The 19968-nt window shown below is 37.7% G+C and overlaps 1 protein-coding gene across 1 annotated transcript in view; it reads right to left on the minus strand.

The window, feature by feature from the left end:
- Positions 1 to 239: 239 nt before the first annotated feature.
- The window catches only part of LOC102802389 (L-fucose kinase-like), a 34996-nt gene continuing 15267 nt past the window's right edge, over positions 240 to 19968 (minus strand). The window contains exons 9-26 of the mRNA XM_085500366.1: positions 18930 to 19116; positions 18287 to 18423; positions 17820 to 17921; positions 17342 to 17401; positions 16316 to 16444; positions 14234 to 14335; positions 13125 to 13333; positions 12466 to 12602; positions 12090 to 12244; positions 11585 to 11731; positions 10664 to 10860; positions 10298 to 10401; positions 9350 to 9487; positions 9160 to 9254; positions 8909 to 8966; positions 3914 to 4174; positions 3335 to 3558; positions 240 to 2974 (exon numbers count right to left, since the gene is read on the minus strand). Coding sequence (XP_085356492.1) covers positions 2042 to 2974; positions 3335 to 3558; positions 3914 to 4174; positions 8909 to 8966; positions 9160 to 9254; positions 9350 to 9487; positions 10298 to 10401; positions 10664 to 10860; positions 11585 to 11731; positions 12090 to 12244; positions 12466 to 12602; positions 13125 to 13333; positions 14234 to 14335; positions 16316 to 16444; positions 17342 to 17401; positions 17820 to 17921; positions 18287 to 18423; positions 18930 to 19116 — 3375 coding nt within the window. The 3' untranslated portion in view covers positions 240 to 2041. The remainder of the gene's footprint in view (positions 2975 to 3334; positions 3559 to 3913; positions 4175 to 8908; positions 8967 to 9159; positions 9255 to 9349; positions 9488 to 10297; positions 10402 to 10663; positions 10861 to 11584; positions 11732 to 12089; positions 12245 to 12465; positions 12603 to 13124; positions 13334 to 14233; positions 14336 to 16315; positions 16445 to 17341; positions 17402 to 17819; positions 17922 to 18286; positions 18424 to 18929; positions 19117 to 19968) is intronic.

Raw genomic sequence — 19968 nt, forward strand, 5'->3', positions numbered from 1 at the left:
TCAGAGCCAAATTGGAACAACTCAGTGGATGTTACCCACCATATGCATGTTATGGATGGAGGAATTACAAAATGACATCCAAATAGCGAAAATCTAATCTCTGGGTAATCGGAAAGGCTTGTATAATGCTACAGTATAATTCTTTTTACTGGTTATATCTTGTGTGTATATAACAATTTAGGAAGCTGTGATGGACACATGTCAACTCAGGTTTTCTTACACAAATTAAAATACCAACATTTTAATGTATTAATTGTGATTTTATTCACATTGATCACATTGATTATTAACATTTTTAATCAACAATAACCTAGTGTTCACTGTTTTTTTCCTAGTAAAGTGAAATTTACTCAATAATTGGTCTGAATATTGTCATGGTATTAAAGCATGCATTGATTGTATGAATGTCCTTTCACATCATTAATTTTATTTTGTAAGTACCACCAAAGATTTCATGTTTTATTCCCGCAATGTTGTACATCATCTGAAGGCTGTGTTGTACCTGATAAAACTTCCCAATATCAAAAAAAAAATGTGAACTCGCAATTCAGAATGTTGTTGCTGTAGCAGGATGTTGTAATGACAATGAACGTTACGTAACATGTCAGCAAAAATACGGATACGATTTTTCTAAAATCACAAAAATGTTATAGACGGTATGTTAATGGACAGCTTTTTATACATGTATGACAATATTTATTTTGGCTATTGTCTCAAAATAGTGAGTAAAACATCTTGAATGTTAAAATTTAAATTCATAAAGTTACAAGGACTGGCAATTAAGGGGCAATAGTTGTGCAACGTATGCGCGAGATATATGGATCTCATAAGCAAAGATATGCTACTTGCAGATCAACGAGTACAAACTGAGACATTACCAAGCTTTAATTAGGTATTTTTTTAGGTGATTGGAAGCTATCACCGACTGTAATTAGTGCATGTTGCACCCAGATAAAACCTCATACTTGTGATTCCCATAAGAAGAGAGCATTGGATTGTGGGAAAATCAATGTTTATCAACAAAAATGTAGCACATGCGCAGCACGATTACAACTGCCCTTTAATTGATATTGGAGACTATTCGAATATCTAAACAAATCTAGTCGCTTACAACTACATGTATCATTGCAGTTGATGTCATTCCATCTTTAATTGCATTTTTTTCTTTTACAAAAATGCTGATATTCCTATACGCACCTAAATGGAAAAAGCTAAAAATAAGTGAGGTTCACCTTAAAGGGCAACCTCATTTTATCAATCCTCAATTATCAAAATGTCATTAAGTTGATATTCGGTAAATTCAGGCATTTACCAACATCCAGATCCAACATTTGAAACTTCTTTATGTTTTTCAGTGGCTTCATAGAAAATCTAAAATATAAGTTTTCTCAATCTTCAACATCTCCTTCAACTATTACAATGCAAGACACAAATTACATTTCCAACATACAGTAGTTGACACTCTAAGCAAGTACAAAATAATTTAAAGAAAATCTATACTACTTTACAAAAGCTGAACAAAAAAAACTTCTCCAATATCCTGAAGGATACGTCTATTGCACACTTATAAATATTAAGTTTAAGTAGATTGCATTTACAGGTAAGGCACACAATATTAGAATATTAAAAATAACCATCTTTGAATTGGTGATCCTCTCTCTTTAAGAATATCTTGGAGAAAACTATTAACCTGAGTTGAAAGCAAAGTGATACTGGTTTTAAGTTACAAGGCCTGCTTCACTAATATAAGTAGAATCAACATCAGTCACCAGACAACTCCCTTTTTACATCACGTCTTACTTAACTATGGTCAACAACAGTCAACAAAATATTTGTCAGCCCCAGTCTGGATGCCATCTTTCCTAAAACCAATCTGAGTAACTTTTCTAGGTACAGTCTGGTCATCTTGTTTATCACCAGTCTGGTCATCTTTTTCAGTACAAGTCGTATCACTTTTTTCAGCACCAGTCTGGTCACCTTGTTCAGTACTGGTCTCATCCTTCATTCCAGATACAGTCTGACCTTCTTTTTCATCACCAGTCTAGTTACCTTGTTCAGCACCAGTCTGGTCACCATTTTCAGCACCTGTCTGATCACCTTTTTCAGTACCAGTCTGGTCACCTTGTTCATCACCAGTCTGGTCACCTTTTTCAGCACCAGTCTGGTCACCTTTTTCAGCACCAGTATGGTCACCATTTTCATCACCTGTCTGATCACCATTTTCAGTACCAGTCTGGTCACCTTGTTCAGCACCAGTCTGGTCACCTTGTTCAGCACCAGTATGGTCACCATTTTCATTACCAGTCTGGTCATCTTTTTCAGCACTAGTAAGGTCACTTTTTTCAGAACCAGTCTGGTCACCGTGTTCAGTACTGGTTGCATCCTTCATTCCAGATACAGTCTGACCTTTTTTTTCAGCAACAGTCTGGTCACCTTTTTCATCACCAGTCTGGTCAACCTTTTCAACATTATTCTGGTCACCTTCTTTTTCATCACCAGTCTGGTCACCTTCTTTTTCAGCACCAGTCTGGTCACCCTCTTTTTCATCACCAGTCTGGTCACCTTTTTCATCACCAGTCTGGTCACCGTCTTTTTCATCACCAGTCTGGTCACCTTTTTCATCACCAGTCTGGTCATCCTCTTTTTCAGCACCAGTCTGGTCAACCTTTTCAGCACCAGTCTGGTCAACCTTTTCAGCACCAGTCTGGTCACCCTCTTTTTCATCACCAGTCTGGTCACCTTTTTCATCACCAGTCTGGTCACCTTCTTTTTCAGCATTATTCTGGTTACCTATTTGATCACCACTTTGATTGACTTCATCCTTGTGAATTTCTGCATCAGTACCAGTCTGGTGTTCATCCATGTCACTCTGGGCAACTGCATTGCTACTATCCCCTTCTGTGTCATCCTCAAATCCTACAGTTAGTCCAGTCTCATCAATATGTACTTTGTGAATTGTAACATTTTCACATCCCTATGCAAAAGAAGAAGACAAATTTAAATAATACTTACAGCTCTAAAGTAGTTCTCAAACTTCCTTGCAAATTGACAGCTTGGGTTTTGACTAAACAGTTGGCTTTCCAAACTTGCTGTCACAGCTGTGAAGGTGGTCACGCCCACTTTAGGTGAATCTACATTTTGCCGATAAATTAGTCTCATTTAGACTGCTTTTACATTCATCAAATAATTTACATCCATAACAAGTATTATCTTATTATGCTAACAACAGATACTAATTTGTATTTGTTTGTTATTGTATGCTGACCACTTATTTATTCCTCAGTGAAAATTTAGCATTTTACATTTATTACTCAAATTTCACAAATCAACGCACCTCAAGAGTAGTGAGAACTTGTTTGATATCATCAATAGCATTGGGTTTTTTAGTCAACACGTACATAAATCCACCCCCACCAGCACCAGCTAAGGCCTGACCATACACACTGGGTTTTAGTGCTTCCATCATGCATCCAACCAGTTTGGGCTCACAGCCAGGTGCCATGACTTTCTTCTGTGACCAATAGGTGTTGAGACATTCTCCAACTTTCTCTATATCCCCTGCACAATGAATAAATTTGGTTAAAGAATTGCTGTAATTTATGAGAGAAGGTTCAGTGAGAATTGCAGATGGCTCTGCTCCGTACCATCCCACCCCTTCGTAATACATCATATAGTTTTCATAATCCATAAAAATTGCTGAAATTATAGAAAAATCCAAATGACTTCTACAATCTGAGATATTTGTTTTCATCTTTTCAAGAATTCAGATGATATTAATATCAACTTTTGATTTATTCACTGATCATGAAATTCTAGACATTTGATTTATATGCAAGGGACAGCTTATTTGCAGGTAGGGGGAGAAAACTGTGCAAACTGATAACTTGACCTTGATCATAGCATTGATACGCACCTGCTTCAAATGCTTTAGCACATAGTTCAGCATTGGCGGTAAGCGCGTCACAATTATTCACTATCTTTGGAAGTCTGGCATACCAATTTCTAATCACGTCCTGGAGAAGATTTCTGGCCAATCGTGTCTTTCCGGTGTACAACAGAACTAATCTCTTGTTGACGTTCGTTATTGTTTCGACAGACACATTCAGGTATGTTGTGTCAACTTTTAACGGCAATGCTGCATTTGAACGGCCAATCTTGATGCCAGGTGTGAGACCTTGTGTGGAACACAAAAAGTCACTATTATTGATAAACACAAGATGTGCAAAGGTTATTCAAGGATACAAGCATATATCAATATTATTTGCAGGTTTCTGTGATATTCTTTTTGGTTAAACAGAAACATGTAGGCTTGTTAAAAGTTGCCTACAGCCTTCATGGTGAATGGCTCTTGCAGTAAACAAACAAGCATCAGGTGACTGTGAATCTTTGAGGATATTCAATAACTGCCAATAATCTACCAAGATCTTGTTGAGGGAGAGACTTTTTTTTGCCCCTTGAATATTGTTCATTATCTCTACTGTTCCATGTAACCATGGTATTTGTTAAGTCCTGTGGCTCTCTCATTCTCAACAAGATCTTGGCAGCTATTGGTGTTCAAATATTCATGTGCAAAGTTGCATTCCTAAATGAATGAATATTGACCCACTCATCCATTCTGTGGTACACTCACCCAGTCTGTGGTACACTCACCCAGTCTGTGTTACTAACACCCATTCTGTGGTACACTCACCCAGTCTGTGGTACACTCATCCAGTCTGTGGTACACTCATCCAGTCTGTGGTACTAACACCCATTCTGTGATACACTCACCCAGTCTGTGGTACTAACACCCATTCTGTTGTACACTCACCCAGTCTGTGGTACACTCACCCATTCTGTGGAACACTCACCCGGTCTGTGTTACACTCATCCAGTCTGTGGTACACTCACCCAGTCTGTGGTACACTCACCCAGTCTGTGGTACTAACACCCATTCTGTGATATACTCACCCAGTCTGTGGTACTAACTCCCATTCTGTGGTACACTCACCCGGTCTATGGTACTAACACCCATTCTGTGATATACTCACCCAGTCTGTGGTACTAACACCCATTTTGTGGTACACTCACCCAGACTGTGGTACTAACACCCATTCTGTGGTACACTCACCCAGTCTGTGGTACTAACACCCATTCTGTGGTACACTCACCCGGTCTGTGGTACTAACACCCATTCTGTGATATACTCACCCAGTCTGTGGTACTAACACCCATTCTGTGGTACACTCACCCAGACTGTGGTGCTCACACCCATTCTGTGGTACACTCACCCAGTCTGAGGTACACTCACCCAGTCTGTGGTACTAACACCCATTCTGTGGTACACTCACCCGGTCTGTGGTACACTCAACCAGTCTGTGGTACACTCGCCCGGTCTGTGGTACACTCAACCAGTCTGTGGCATGAACACCCATTCTGTGGTACACTCAACCAGTCTGTGGTACACTCAACCAGTCTGTGATACACTCATCCAGTCTGTGTTACACTCACCCAGTCTGTTGTACACTCACCCAGTCTGTGGTACACTCAACCAGTCTGTGGTACACTCATCCAGTCTGTGGTACTGACACCCATTCTGTGGTACACTCACCCAGTCTGTGGTACACTCACCCAGTCTGTGGTACACTCAACCAGTCTGTGGTATACTCAACCAGTCTGTGGTACACTCATGCAGTCTGTGGTACACTCACCCAGTCTGTGATACAATCACCCAGTCTGTGGTACTAACACCCATTCTGTGGTACACACACCCAGTCTGTGGTACACTCACCCAGTCTGTGGTACACTCACCCACTCTGTGGTACACTCATCCAGTCTGTGGTACTAACACCCATTCTGTGGTACACTCAGTCGGTCTGTAGTACACTCAAACAGTCTGTGGTACACTCACCCAGTCTGTGGTACTAACACCCATTCTGTGGTACACACACCCAGTCTGTGGTACACTCACCCAGTCTGTGTTACACTCACCCAGTCTGTGGTACACTCAACCAGTCTGTGGTAATAACACCCAGTCTGTGGTTCTGTGGTAATAACACCCATTCTGTGATACACTCACCCAGTCTGTGGTACACTCACCCAGTCTGTTGTACACTCATCCAGTCTGTGGTACTAACACCCATTCTGTGGTACACTCAACCAGTCTGTGGTACACTCAACCAGTCTGTGATACACTCACCCAGTCTGTGTTACATTCACCCAGTCTGTGGTACACTCACCCAGTCTGTGGTACACTCACCCAGTCTGTGGTACACTCATCCAGTCTGTGGTACTAACACCCATTCTGTGGTACACTCACGCGGTCTGTGGTACACTCAAACAGTCTGTGATACAATCACCCAGTCTGTGGTACTAACACCCATTCTGTGGTACACACACCCGGTCTGTGGTACACTCACCCAGTCTGTGTTACACTCACCCAGTCTGTGGTACACTCACCCAGTCTGTGGTACACTCACCCGGTCTGTGGTACACTCAACCAGTCTGTGGTAATAACACCCAGTCTGTGGTTCTGTGGTACTAACACCCATTCTGTGATACACTCACCCAGTCTGTTGTACACTCATCCAGTCTGTGGTACTAACACCCATTCTGTGGTACACTCAACCAGTCTGTGGTACACTCAACCAGTCTGTGATACACTCACCCAGTCTGTGTTACACTCACCCAGTCTGTAGTACACTCACCCAGTCTGTGGTACACTCACCCAGTCTGTGGTACACTCATTCAGTCTGTGGTACTAACACCCATTCTGTGGTACACTCACCCGGTCTGTGGTACACTCAAACAGTCTGTGATACAATCACCCAGTCTGTGGTACTAACACCCATTCTGTGGTACACACACCCGGTCTGTGGTACACTCACCCAGTCTGTGTTACACTCACCCAGTCTGTGGTACACTCATCCAGTCTGTGGTACTAACACCCATTCTGTGGTACACTCACCCGGTCTGTGGTACACTCAACCAGTCTGTGGTACTAACACTCAGTCTGTGGTACTAACACCTATTCTGTGATACACTCACCCAGTCTGTGGTACTAACACCCATTCTGTGGTACACTCACCCGGTCTGTGGTACACTCACCCGGTCTGTGGTACACTCACCCAGTCTGTGGTACACTCACCCAGTCTGTGGTACACTCATCCAGTCTGTGGTACTAACACCCATTCTGTGGTACACTCACCCGGTCTGTGGTACACTCAAACAGTCTGTGGTACACTCACCCAGTCTGTGTTACACTTACCCAGTCTGTGGTACACTCACCCGGTCTGTGGTACACTCAACCAGTCTGTGGTAATAACACCCAGTCTGTGGTTCTGTGGTAATAACACCCATTCTGTGATACACTCACCCAGTCTGTGGTACACTCACCCAGTCTGTTGTACACTCATCCAGTCTGTGGTACTAACACCCATTCTGTGGTACACTCAACCAGTCTGTGGTACACTCAACCAGTCTGTGGTACACTCAACCAGTCTGTGATACACTCACCCAGTCTGTGGTACACTCACCCAGTCTGTGGTACACTCACCCAGTCTGTGGTACACTCATCCAGTCTGTGGTACTAACACCCATTCTGTGGTACACTCACTCGGTCTGTGGTACACTCAAACAGTCTGTGATACAATCACCCAGTCTGTGGTACTAACAACCATTCTGTGGTACACACACCCGGTCTGTGGTACACTCACCCAGTCTGTGTTACACTCACCCAGTCTGTGGTACACTCACCCAGTCTGTGGTACACTCATCCAGTCTGTGGTACTAACACCTATTCTGTGATACACTCACCCAGTCTGTGGTACTAACACCCATTCTGTGGTATACTCACCCGGTCTGTGGTACACTCACTCGGTCTGTGGTACACTCACCCAGTCTGTGGTACACTCAAACAGTCTGTGGTACACTCACACAGTCTGTGGTACACTCACCCAGTCTGTGATACAATCACCCAGTCTGTGATACAATCACCCAGTATGTGGTACTAACACCCATTCTGTGGTACACACACCCGGTCTGTGGTACACTCACCCAGTCTGTGTTACACTCACCCAGTCTGTGGTACACTCACCCAGTCTGTGGTACTAACACCCATTCTGTGGTACACTCACCCGGTCTGTGGTACACTCAACCAGTCTGTGGTACTAACACCCAGTCTGTGGTACTAACACCTATTCTGTGATACACTCAACCAGTCTGTGGTACTAACACCCAGTCTGTGGTACTAACACCTATTCTGTGATACACTCACCCATTCTGTGGTACTAACACCCATTCTGTGGTACACTCACCCGGTCTGTGGTACACTCAAACAGTCTGTGGTACACTCACCCAGTCTGTGTTACACTCACCCAGTCTGTGGTACACTCATGCAGTCTGTGGTACACTCACCCAGTCTGTGATACAATCACCCAGTCTGTGATACAATCACCCAGTATGTGGTACTAACACCCATTCTGTGGTACACACACCCGGTCTGTGGTACACTCACCCAGTCTGTGTTACACTCACCCAGTCTGTGGTACACTCACCCAGTCTGTGGTACTAACACCCATTCTGTGGTACACTCACCCGGTCTGTGGTACACTCAACCAGTCTGTGGTACTAACACCCAGTCTGTGGTACTAACACCTATTCTGTGATACACTCAACCAGTCTGTGGTACTAACACCCAGTCTGTGGTACTAACACCTATTCTGTGATACACTCACCCATTCTGTGGTACTAACACCCATTCTGTGGTACACTCACCCGGTCTGTGGTACACTCAACCAGACTGTGGTACACTCACCCAGGATAAGGGTTGATCCTTTTTTGAGGTTTTGAACTAATAATCATGAGTCAGGTGCTATTGGTTATTATATGGTTAGTAAATAATTTACTCCTAAATACTGGTTTAACTAACCTCCAACTTGATCTTGCCATCCACCGCCAGTTGTTAACATCTGTTCTAGATGCAGTACCTGAAATATTAAATGCACATGAATTCAATACACATATCTGGATACAAGTAGAAGAAATTTGAATGAGTTATATTGTGTAATTTATTTTTCAAAACACACTTGGAGCATATACAGATGCCAGTATTAATTTGTGTATATATTATTTTTATGCATAACTTCATTCTTGAATGTTAATACAGAAAATATTACTGACCGCATGAATGAGTGAATCATTGCTATACATCCGCCCTGATGCCTTCCACACTGCGGCTATAACTGCACCTGCCAATATACTACTAGTACCTAGACCTGCAAGTTAATATCATGAAATCATAATCTTGGTCATAATCATAATTGCAATAATTATCATCATATTTATGAAATGAACTATATGATAAGGTTACCTGATCCTTGTGGTAGATTAGACCAAGTCTGAAGTTCAAATCCACTGCCATATTTATTCATCAGTTGATCTTGTAGACTTTTACCTGATTTAAAACTGATCACATCCGCACATATAAAAGCTGCTTTAAGTAATGCGGCTGTTTTGGAGAGAAATTTAAAATGCAGCATTTGAATACTATTGAATACTGTGTATATAGCAAAAAGCAGAAACCTATATGAATGCATCCAGGCACCAGTAAATGCATTGAGATACCAGTGAATGCATCCAGGCACCAGTGAATGCACTGAGATACAAGTGAATGCATCTAGGCACCATTGAATACATCCAGGCACCAGTAAATGCATTGAGATACCAGTGAATGCATCCAGGCACCAGTGAATGCATCCAGGCACCAGTGAATGCATCGAGATACCAGTGAATGCATCCAGGCACCAGTGAATGCACTGAGATACCAGTGAATGCATCTAGGCACCATTGAATGCACTGAGATACCAGTGAATGCATCTAGGCACCATTGAATGCATCCAGGCACCAGTGAATGCAGTGAATGCATCCAGGCACCAGTGAATGCACTGAGATACCAGTGAATGCATCTAGGCACCATTGAATGCACCGAGATACCAGTGAATTCATCCAGGCAACAGTGAATGCATCCAGGCACCAGTGAATGCACTGAGATACCAGTGAATGCATCCAGGCACCAGTGAATGCACTGAGATACCAGTGAATGCATCTAGGCACCATTGAATGCATCGAGATACCAGTGAATTCATCCAGGCAACAGTGAATGCATCCAGGCACTAGTGAATGCGTCAAGGTACATATTAATGCATCCAGGTACCAGTGAATGTTCCCAGGCACCAGTGAATGCATCCAGTTACCAATAATTCATTTACTTAAATTGCTAGTTCTCAAACTGACTACACCCATACATATATTGTCATACCTGAAGACTGAGGGTTGGTATAATCAGATAAATCACATAGCTCTTTTATTACAAGATGTCTTGCGCTCTCAGTATCTTTACCTAAGACTAACACAAGATGAGGACTGAAAAGAAAAACAATTTAATAAATATATATCTAAATTAACTAACAAATAATGGTATTTTTAATAAATACTTCAACTTTGTAATGTGCTTTGTAATGTGCACTTAATCTGATCAGCAGTGCCCCAGGCTATAAACAAAACAATGGTTAACTAATTCATTTACAGCTTAATCATATTTACAAAATCTTGCTAATAATCAAAACCTTTACACCCCTACAGAGAGAATTGTATGATCCACTCTATATGAGGTATGCTATCTTACTCAATTATTCTTCTGCATTTAGCACCAATTGGTTTCTTTCCATCAATGGTGATAGCAGCATTGGTTACAGCGCCCCCGTTTTCATACGTGATTGGTGGCGTATCTGACCATCCACCTGATATGTCGATACGAGCTGGACATCGTGCAACTATCCACTGCCCAATAGGAGCAACTTCACAAGGATTGCTGGATATGAACTGAAATACAATTATCACACAAAGTTTTTTTATTATTTTAAATTATATTATTAATATCAAACAAAGTTGAAAATAGCAAAAATAACTGTGATATCAGATATACCTTGCACAGGATTTGAATTAATTAATGTGATACTAATACTGTACAAAAGTACTGTAAACCAAGATGTGGTGAGTCCCACTCAACGTATACAACCAGTGTAAATTACATTGATACGAATTTTTAATGTACAGTTCACTACGATCGACACCATTGCTTCACTATGACCGACACAGCGCTTTAAATTTCATAGATATGTTCGGAATTTGAGAGCATTCATTCTGAGGATAACATTTCGTGAGATGATCACTGATAATACTCGCTGAGAAATTTTTTTGCTAAATCTTTTGATTTTCCTTAACTAAAATAATTCCCAGAAATTTGTCTCAGATTAGTTTTAATGGTGTTTGTTTATGTTCCATCATTAAACATTATGTGCATAAAATATAACAAATAATATATTTCAATATCTCAGAAATTTCATAAAGAGTAAAATTATCAAATTATTTTTGAGAAGTTGAATGTAATTAAGGTATAGGAAAAAAGGTATATTCGCTGTAAATTATTTTCACTGCATCATTCCCTCAGTGAAAATAGCGACAATAAATTGCAAGTGAAAATACAATATTTTACAGTAACTGTATTGTCATATTTTTACAATGTTTGCATATTAATACAATTCACCTGTCGCGCTGTCATCACAGCATGGCGAATTAAAATCTGTTCTGCTCCTTCATAATGTCTCGCTGCTCGCACTAATAAATCTGCTCTATCCATCCAATTCAATCTCTCGGCTGCCAATGCCATTACGCCAGCAGCGATATTGCCTTCCTGTCAACAACAATAGACACGTAATCGAAAAAAAAAAATTATCAAAGGTGGATAAAATAAAGGGCATGTAACTAGGATGACATGCGTGGAAGATTACATTAGACTACATTATGAGTAGTCACATAATGTTTAATATGATTTTTATCACATGTTAGCATGTATGTGATTGAATACCCTGATCGACCTTTGAGTGGTATGTCTTGTTACAGTAGTGGTTAGCCACATGTTGTGGGATATGATTGAAGGACTGTGTTTACCTACGTAATGTACGATTTCAGATGAAAATAAATGAGCCAGTTGCATTTTTTCTAATGCATACATAAATGAATAATACAGAATAAGATTAAATATATCGTACCTCCAGTTTGTGAAATGCCTTTGCCCATGCTTTATTTGCTGCTGGTCCACTACGTAGTCCACCAGAGCCTTTCAGTGCAGATATACATCCCAGTACATCAGCTATGCATGCTAGAGTTCTTGCCGCAACACCAGGGGAATCAGTCTCTGATGCAACTATAATTCATAAAACATGTGGATGAGGGCATATGTCATGTGACCGGTTTCACATGACCTATCATTTGATCTGGTATTTTAAAGATAATGATCATTGAGTGATCAAAATTTTAGAAATATTTTTAAATCTGTGAAATCATTGATTTTTGATAATCAAAATTTTGTAGCAGAAGCTAGGCAAAATCAAATTATAGACAGTGAAAATTTGTATCATGAATTACCTGTATCCAGGGTAACTAATAAACAGTCGCTGTAACCTTCTACTACAGCACTTTTAAAGAAAGGAAGTAAACTTTTATTTTCCATTCCTGCAAGAACGGTTTTCACGTCTGCTTGACCAATCTGGAATGACATATCCCTGCAACAAGAGAAAAAAAATATATATTTAAAGAAAAATTGTTAAATGTTGACAATTTCAGCAGAAAGTCAATGTTGCATTTTGTGTGTTTATGAAAATCACCTTTTTCTACAAATTAACATTACTGCCCCCTTCATACATGGTTGATATCCCATGATGCATCTTACTTCACTTTACTCAATATGTGCACTACTTCCCATTATGAAATGTGACGTCACTTGTTTTTAAACTCGCAGAATGATGTTATGTAATCATACTTTCGTCTTTGGCAAGCTTCTCTAATTTTTCTCTCAATTATATTGTCATGACAACATTAATAACCCTGCAGATTTTTTGACAAGATAATTTTTTGTATTTATTAATATTATTCAATATTTTCAATTAATATTATTCAATATTAAAAATAAATATACATATGTGAGGCACTGTGGCCCACAATGATGAGTTGCCAATCCTTTTTTTTTGGATTATTAAAATATATTTCTTGATTTGAATCAACATAAAGCAAATTGTTATGAATACCTGCGTAATTGGAATTCTGTATTGATGTCAACACATTGACTAATATCTTGGAGGGATAAACGCCAAGATTCTTTCCATCTTTGTAAAACTACATCATTGTCTTCAATCTCAGCTCCTTGTAACCATAGCAACTCCTTAATTCCTACATCCTCAGTACAATGCCAGACAGGGAACAGCTTTGCATTGAACAATGACCGCACATAATCAGTCTAAAATTAAGTATATTTATAATATCATATGAAGTTGTCATGAGAATACTGCTAAGTATGCATGACGGCAGTATGGTAATCGAGATATATAACGGAGATTGAGTGACCCACACTGCCTGACTACATACTTTATGATATTCTTGTGATCTTTATTATTATTAACTTTATTATTATACATCTTTTTTTCTGTTTGTAGTAATATTATTTAGCCCAAATGACAACAAAAAATGTTTTGCACTGTGCCAACATTTGCATGAGTGACGGGGTTCTATTTCCATCGCATGCTATAATGCTTTTGTGTCCAGTGTGAACAAAGGAAAATGTTCCAATGTGACGTCAATAATGTGAAACGCGTCAATGTTCGTGAAGTAGTTTACCCCGTACAGGGGAAAATTAAAACATTCAAATGAGTGTTGATATATTTTATCATAATAAATTGTACCAATGTTTCATTACTTTATAACACCAAATCCAGCACTTGAACTTAAACCTAGAGTAGATAAAAAGTGTTTTATATGTTCTTTCAGCGTTATAGAGCTGGAAAAGTCACTTACTACATGTAGGTCAGACAAATGTGTGGTTTTTAAAACTACCTATTTGTTGGCAAGTGCCTAACAATGCATTTATTATAGTGGTCAAGACACCATTACTGTGTTCATTATGTCATCAAATCCCATGATTATATGAAAATATGGATTCATCCTTGTTATTAATTAATTATGAGCATCCAACACATTATGTTATCCAGAAAAAATTCATGAATAGCACAAAGCATGATGGGACAAATCTCAATCAAGTAGATCACAAAATAGATCACATGATCAATTTTAATCATTACTTCACAGAATCATGTGTGTAAAGTGTTAAGAGTTAATTTTGATCTTGTCAACTGAAAATTACCTTATCTGCAGGCCATATATCTTCCTTGTCGATTCCAGTTCTTTGTAGGAAAATAATCCACGGCATATTGCAGTACGTACTCGTACCTTTCACAAACGTTGTCTGTTAAAATGAATTAAGTTATGAATATTTTGTTATTTTGTAACTCAAAGATAAAAAAAAACAAAACGAAAAGATAAAACAAGCAGCCTATCGGCTGAGATAGCTCCGCTGTTAGCAATGCACATTTCAATTAAAGAACCGAAGACATCATTAGAAAATGAACAATATGAATAGTATCAAAGCAATCGGACTTACAGTTTTTAACAAGAAGTCAAAAATATCACTTTTTACCAAAAATTACAAAAATATTCACCAAAATAAATTAATTAGAGAATTGAAGATATCATCACAAAACGAAAAAATCTGAGAGAGGTCCACATGTAGTACCTATATATGTAATATCAAAGCAATCGGACTTACAGTTTTTAACAAGAAGTCGAAAATATCACTTTTTACCAAAAATGACAAAAATATTCCCAAAATTAGAGAATTGAAGATATCATCACAAAATGAACAAATCTGAGAGAGGTCCACATGTAGTACCTATATATGTAATATCAAAGCAATCGCACTTGCGGTTTTTAACAAGAAGTCAAAAATATCACTTTTTACCAAAAATGACAAAAATATTCACCAAAATTAGAGAATTGAAGATATCATCACGAAATAAACAAATCTGAGAGAGGTCCACATGTAGTACCTATATATGTAGTATCAAAGCAATTGGACTTGCGGTTTTTAACAAGAAGTCGAAAATATCACTTTTCACCAAAAAATGACAAAAATATTCACCAAAATTAGAGAATTAAAGATATCATTACAAAATGAACAAATCTGAGAGAGGTCCACATGTAGTACCTATATATGTAATATCAAAGCAATTGCACTTGCGGTTTTTAACAAGAAGTCGAAAATATCAGTTTTTACCAAAAATGACAAAAATATTCACCAAAATTAGAGAATTAAAGATATCATTACAAAATGAACAAATCTGAGAGAGGTCCACATGTAGTACCTATATATGTAATATCAAAGCAATTGCACTTGCGGTTTTTAACAAGAAGTCAAAAATATCAGTTTTTACCAAAAATGACAAAAATATTCACCAAAATTAGAGAATTGAAGATATCATCACGAAATGAACAAATCTGAGAGAGGTCCACATGTAGTACCTATATATGTAGTATCAAAGCAATTGGACTTGCGGTTTTTAACAAGAAGTCGAAAATATCAGTTTTTACCAAAAATGACAAAAATATTCACCAAAATTAAAGAATTAAAGATATCATTACAAAATTAACAAATCTGAGAGAGGTCCACATGTAGTACCTATAGATGTAATATCAAAGCAATTGCACTTGCGGTTTTTAACAAGAAGTCGAAAATATCAGTTTTTACCAAAAATGACAAAAATATTCACCAAAATTAAAGAATTAAAGATATCATTACAAAATTAACAAATCTGAGAGAGGTCCACATGTAGTACCTATAGATGTAATATCAAAGCAATTGCACTTGCGGTTTTTAACAAGAAGTCGAAAATATCAGTTTTTACCAAAAATGACAAAAATATTCACCAAAATTAGAGAATTAAAGATATCAACATGAAATGAAAAAACCTAAGAGAGGTCTACCCAAGGTACATATACACCAAGTATCAAAGCATTTAGGCTTGTTGTTTTCAAGAAGAAGTCGAAAAAGTAAAACATTGACACGGACGACGACGACGACGGACGATGACGACGGACGACGACGACGGACGACGACGACGACGGACGACGACGGACAATCACTCATATGATAAGCTCCGCTCGACAAAGTCGACAGCGGAGCTAAAAATAAATATTTGATTCAAAGTAGGGCATTTGACTGGCTATCAGTTCTTTTCTACATCAGTGCATTGGCCGCTTCATGTGACATAGACTAACCAATGAGAAGGCACCATTTTCCTTCACACCAGCACATTGTAATACCGGTATCATAAGATATAATTTTGTGGTATTGAATAAATTGAATGTTTTGTAACTTAAACAGACTTACCTTTAAGTCATCAAATTTCCCCATGACTGTATAAACTTTAAATGGTTTGCCTTTTGTTTGTGGTCCCCCTAGCTGTATATTGATCCCTTGCATTATGATACCATCCTGTAATGTCAGTCCTTTCATTTGCTGTACATGTGAATATACAATATGAATCAGTACAATATTTAAATGCAGGAAATTATGGCAAAACTTATAAGGGGAACTACTTGTACTTTAAAAATCTCTATAATATTTTTTACTATTTTCTATCAAATTATTACAAACTTATGATAACAATTTTAAAATTTTTGAAAAAACAATTTATAATTTGTTATCATATATTTCCATGTTAATCTAATCACAGTCAAATTATTTGGTTAATGAAATTGTCTTACTAATAACAGTCTTGCACATCCAATATATCTGTTGAGTCATTTTCTTAGGATACAATAAAGTTTATTCCGGTAGGATTTGGCAGGAAATTACAATAAAGCATTGCAGGCTGCTTTAATTTCACAAAAGATAAATTTCAGATTTAGTGAAAATCTTGAAATTTTATAGACATGAACATTCCACTGGGAATGACAAAGACAAAGTATCAAAGTGACTTTCACCAGCGTCCTAGGGAGTTACAGTGACATTCACTTGGGTCATATTAAATCATATTGACTTTCACTAGGGTTTTCGGCAGTTACTGAGAATTTCACCAGAGTTCCAGGAAGTCAGAGTAACTTTCACTAGAGTCTATGGAAGTCAAAATGACCTTTACATGGGTCTTGTGAAGTCAAAGTCAAAATGAGGGTCTTAGGAAGTCAGAGGGACTTTCACTGGGTCCTAGGAGGTCAGAGTAATATTCACTAGGGTACTACAGAGTCACAATAACTTTCACAAGAGACCTAGGGAGTCAAAATGATTTTCACTGAGGTCCTAGGAAGTCATAACAACTTTCAATGTTTCATAAAATGTTGTTCTTACAAACGCCTTTAAATCATTCAATTACGAACATTTTTCACAGTAATACTGTAACTGTATAAACATACTTACTTTAGATGCAACAAAATCAATACCCTTGAGAATAGAATCTTTGCCAATGATGAACGGACCCTAGAATTTAGAAAAGAATTATGACGGTTGCATCAAATGTAGTTTGTTGACAGTCACTCAAGCATTATTTGTAACTTTTTTTTTGCAAATTGTCAATATATAAAAATTATAATGTTATTACAAGAATACCAGAAAGTATGGATGAAGGCAGTACAGTGATTGTAACGACTGACTGTAACAGGAGTCAAAACATTCCTGTACGGACTGTGTGCATATTTTGCGGTTATCTTGGGATAACCTCATTATTATACATTTTTTTATATTTGTAGTAGTAATTTATTGAGAGATTATACCCTGAAATGAGAATAAAAAAATACATTTTTCGCACATTTGCGTAAGTGAAAGGATTTTATTTCCATCACATGCTACAATGTACCATGTAACTGAGCAATATAGAAAAACATTGCTTGATACTCACCTCAAGTTCAGAATGGGTTATTGCACATTTTTCTCCAACTTTAATACCATTAGTAAGTTTTGAATTTATAACAAAGCTTGATTCGGGCAGACTACACGAACTCTGTGAAGGAAATATGATACAGTAATATTCTATTTTATTCTATTCTATTCTATTCTATTCTATTCTATTCTATTCTATTCTATTCTATTCTATTCTATTCTATTCTATTCTATTCTACTCTATTATGTTATATTCTATCCTAATTCCATTCTATTTTTATTCTATTTAATTATATTCTAGTTCCATTGTTATTCTGTTCTATTCGATGTCATTTTCATTCTGTTCTATTCCATGTCATGTCATTTCTATTCCATGTCATTTCTATTTTATTCTATTTTATTTTATTTTATTCTATTTTATTATAACTCAATTCTATTCAACTTTCCATGCAAGCACACTTCATCCATCATACACATTTATATTACCTGTACATGGGAATAAATATCATTTTTCCAAATCCATGTTTTGTCATCATCTAACTGTATTGGACACATAATTTGTTGTTTATGGTGAGTGAGTGCAGATAAACTCATGTAGTCATGCTTTCCTTCTGACAGACACACTAAAATAACGAGAGAAAAGAAGTGAAAACATAATGTAAGTTTTGCAAGGAAATAATTTGAGAATACTTTTCAACATTTAATGCTTTTTTTTAAAGCAGGGGAGTTGTCACCTGACGCATGTGGCAGTCTGCCATTGCCTGTTGTTGTTTACAAACAATAGCTAAAAGTTGAAAGTAAGGATCGAAAAATTGTTGTTTTTTTGCCAATGATGTTTAAAATGCAGAAACTTCAAAGAAAATATTGAAGCAGCTAGTCATCCTCTGTGAGAAATTGCTATGAATGTGGTTGAGAAAATGCTAAGACTAATCTCAAGCCAGAAATCTCACAGCATCAGCAACAATTCAGTGATTATTTTGTCTGGCATTAAGGTCCTAAATATTGCTTATAATTTTTTACCACAAAAACAATATGTGGAAAACTTAATGCAGGTCTATTATGTGTAAGGTAACAAACGTTGTCTATGGCATTGAAATTAACATATGGACATAATATTATGAAATCACACCTGCTTTTAATTTTGTTCCTCTGAACTCCTTCCATACTAATTGTCTTAGAGATGCCATTCTCCTGAGTTGATCTTTGGATAGGGAACTTAGCGAAGATCCATAAGCCAAGGCTCTGGAGCCATTTACAAAGTCATCTTCTGTAACCTCACTTGCCATACACAATAAAAAGTCAAAGAACAGCGAGAACTGAATAGATATCAGAAAGAAAGTGTTAAAGATGATATTAATAACTTAATAAAATATGCATTATATTACTGTCTAATTCCATATATGTACATCTGCCAAATAAAATACATATTACAGGGCCAATAGTCTATCCTTACCTGTATTGGTTTTTCTCCACTGTCTAATCCCTTGTATGTACATCCACTAAATAAAATACACATTACAGGGCCAATAGTCTATCTTCACCTGTATTGGTTGTTCTCCACTGTCTAATCCCATATATGTACCTCCACTAAATAAAATACACATTACAGGGCCAATAGTCTATCTTCACCTGTATTGGTTGTTCTCCACTGTCTTATCCCTTATATGTACTTCCACTAAATAAAATACACATTACAGGGCCAATAGTCTATCCTTATCTGTATTGGTTGTTCTCCACTGTCTTATCCCTTATATATACATCCACCAAATAAAATACACATTACAGGGCCAATAGTCTATCTTCACCTGTATTGGTTGTTCTCCACTGTCTAATCCCATATATGTACCTCCACTAAATAAAATACACATTACAGGGCCAATAGTCTATCTTCACCTGTATTGGTTGTTCTCCACTGTCTTATCCCTTATATGTACTTCCACTAAATAAAATACACATTACAGGGCCAAAAGTCTATCCTTACCTGTATTGGTTGTTCTCCACTGTCTAATCCCATATATGTACATCCACCAAATAAAATACACATTACAGGGCCAATAGTCTATCCTTACCTGTATTGGTTCTTCTCCACTGTCTAATCCCACATATGATAAAATACACATTACAGGGCCAATAGTCTATCCTTACCTGTATTGGTTTTTCTCCACTGT

This window comes from Saccoglossus kowalevskii, chromosome 6, assembly GCF_978046115.1.
Source record: "Saccoglossus kowalevskii chromosome 6, keSacKowa6.1, whole genome shotgun sequence".
NCBI classification, from domain to species: Eukaryota; Metazoa; Hemichordata; class Enteropneusta; family Harrimaniidae; genus Saccoglossus; species Saccoglossus kowalevskii.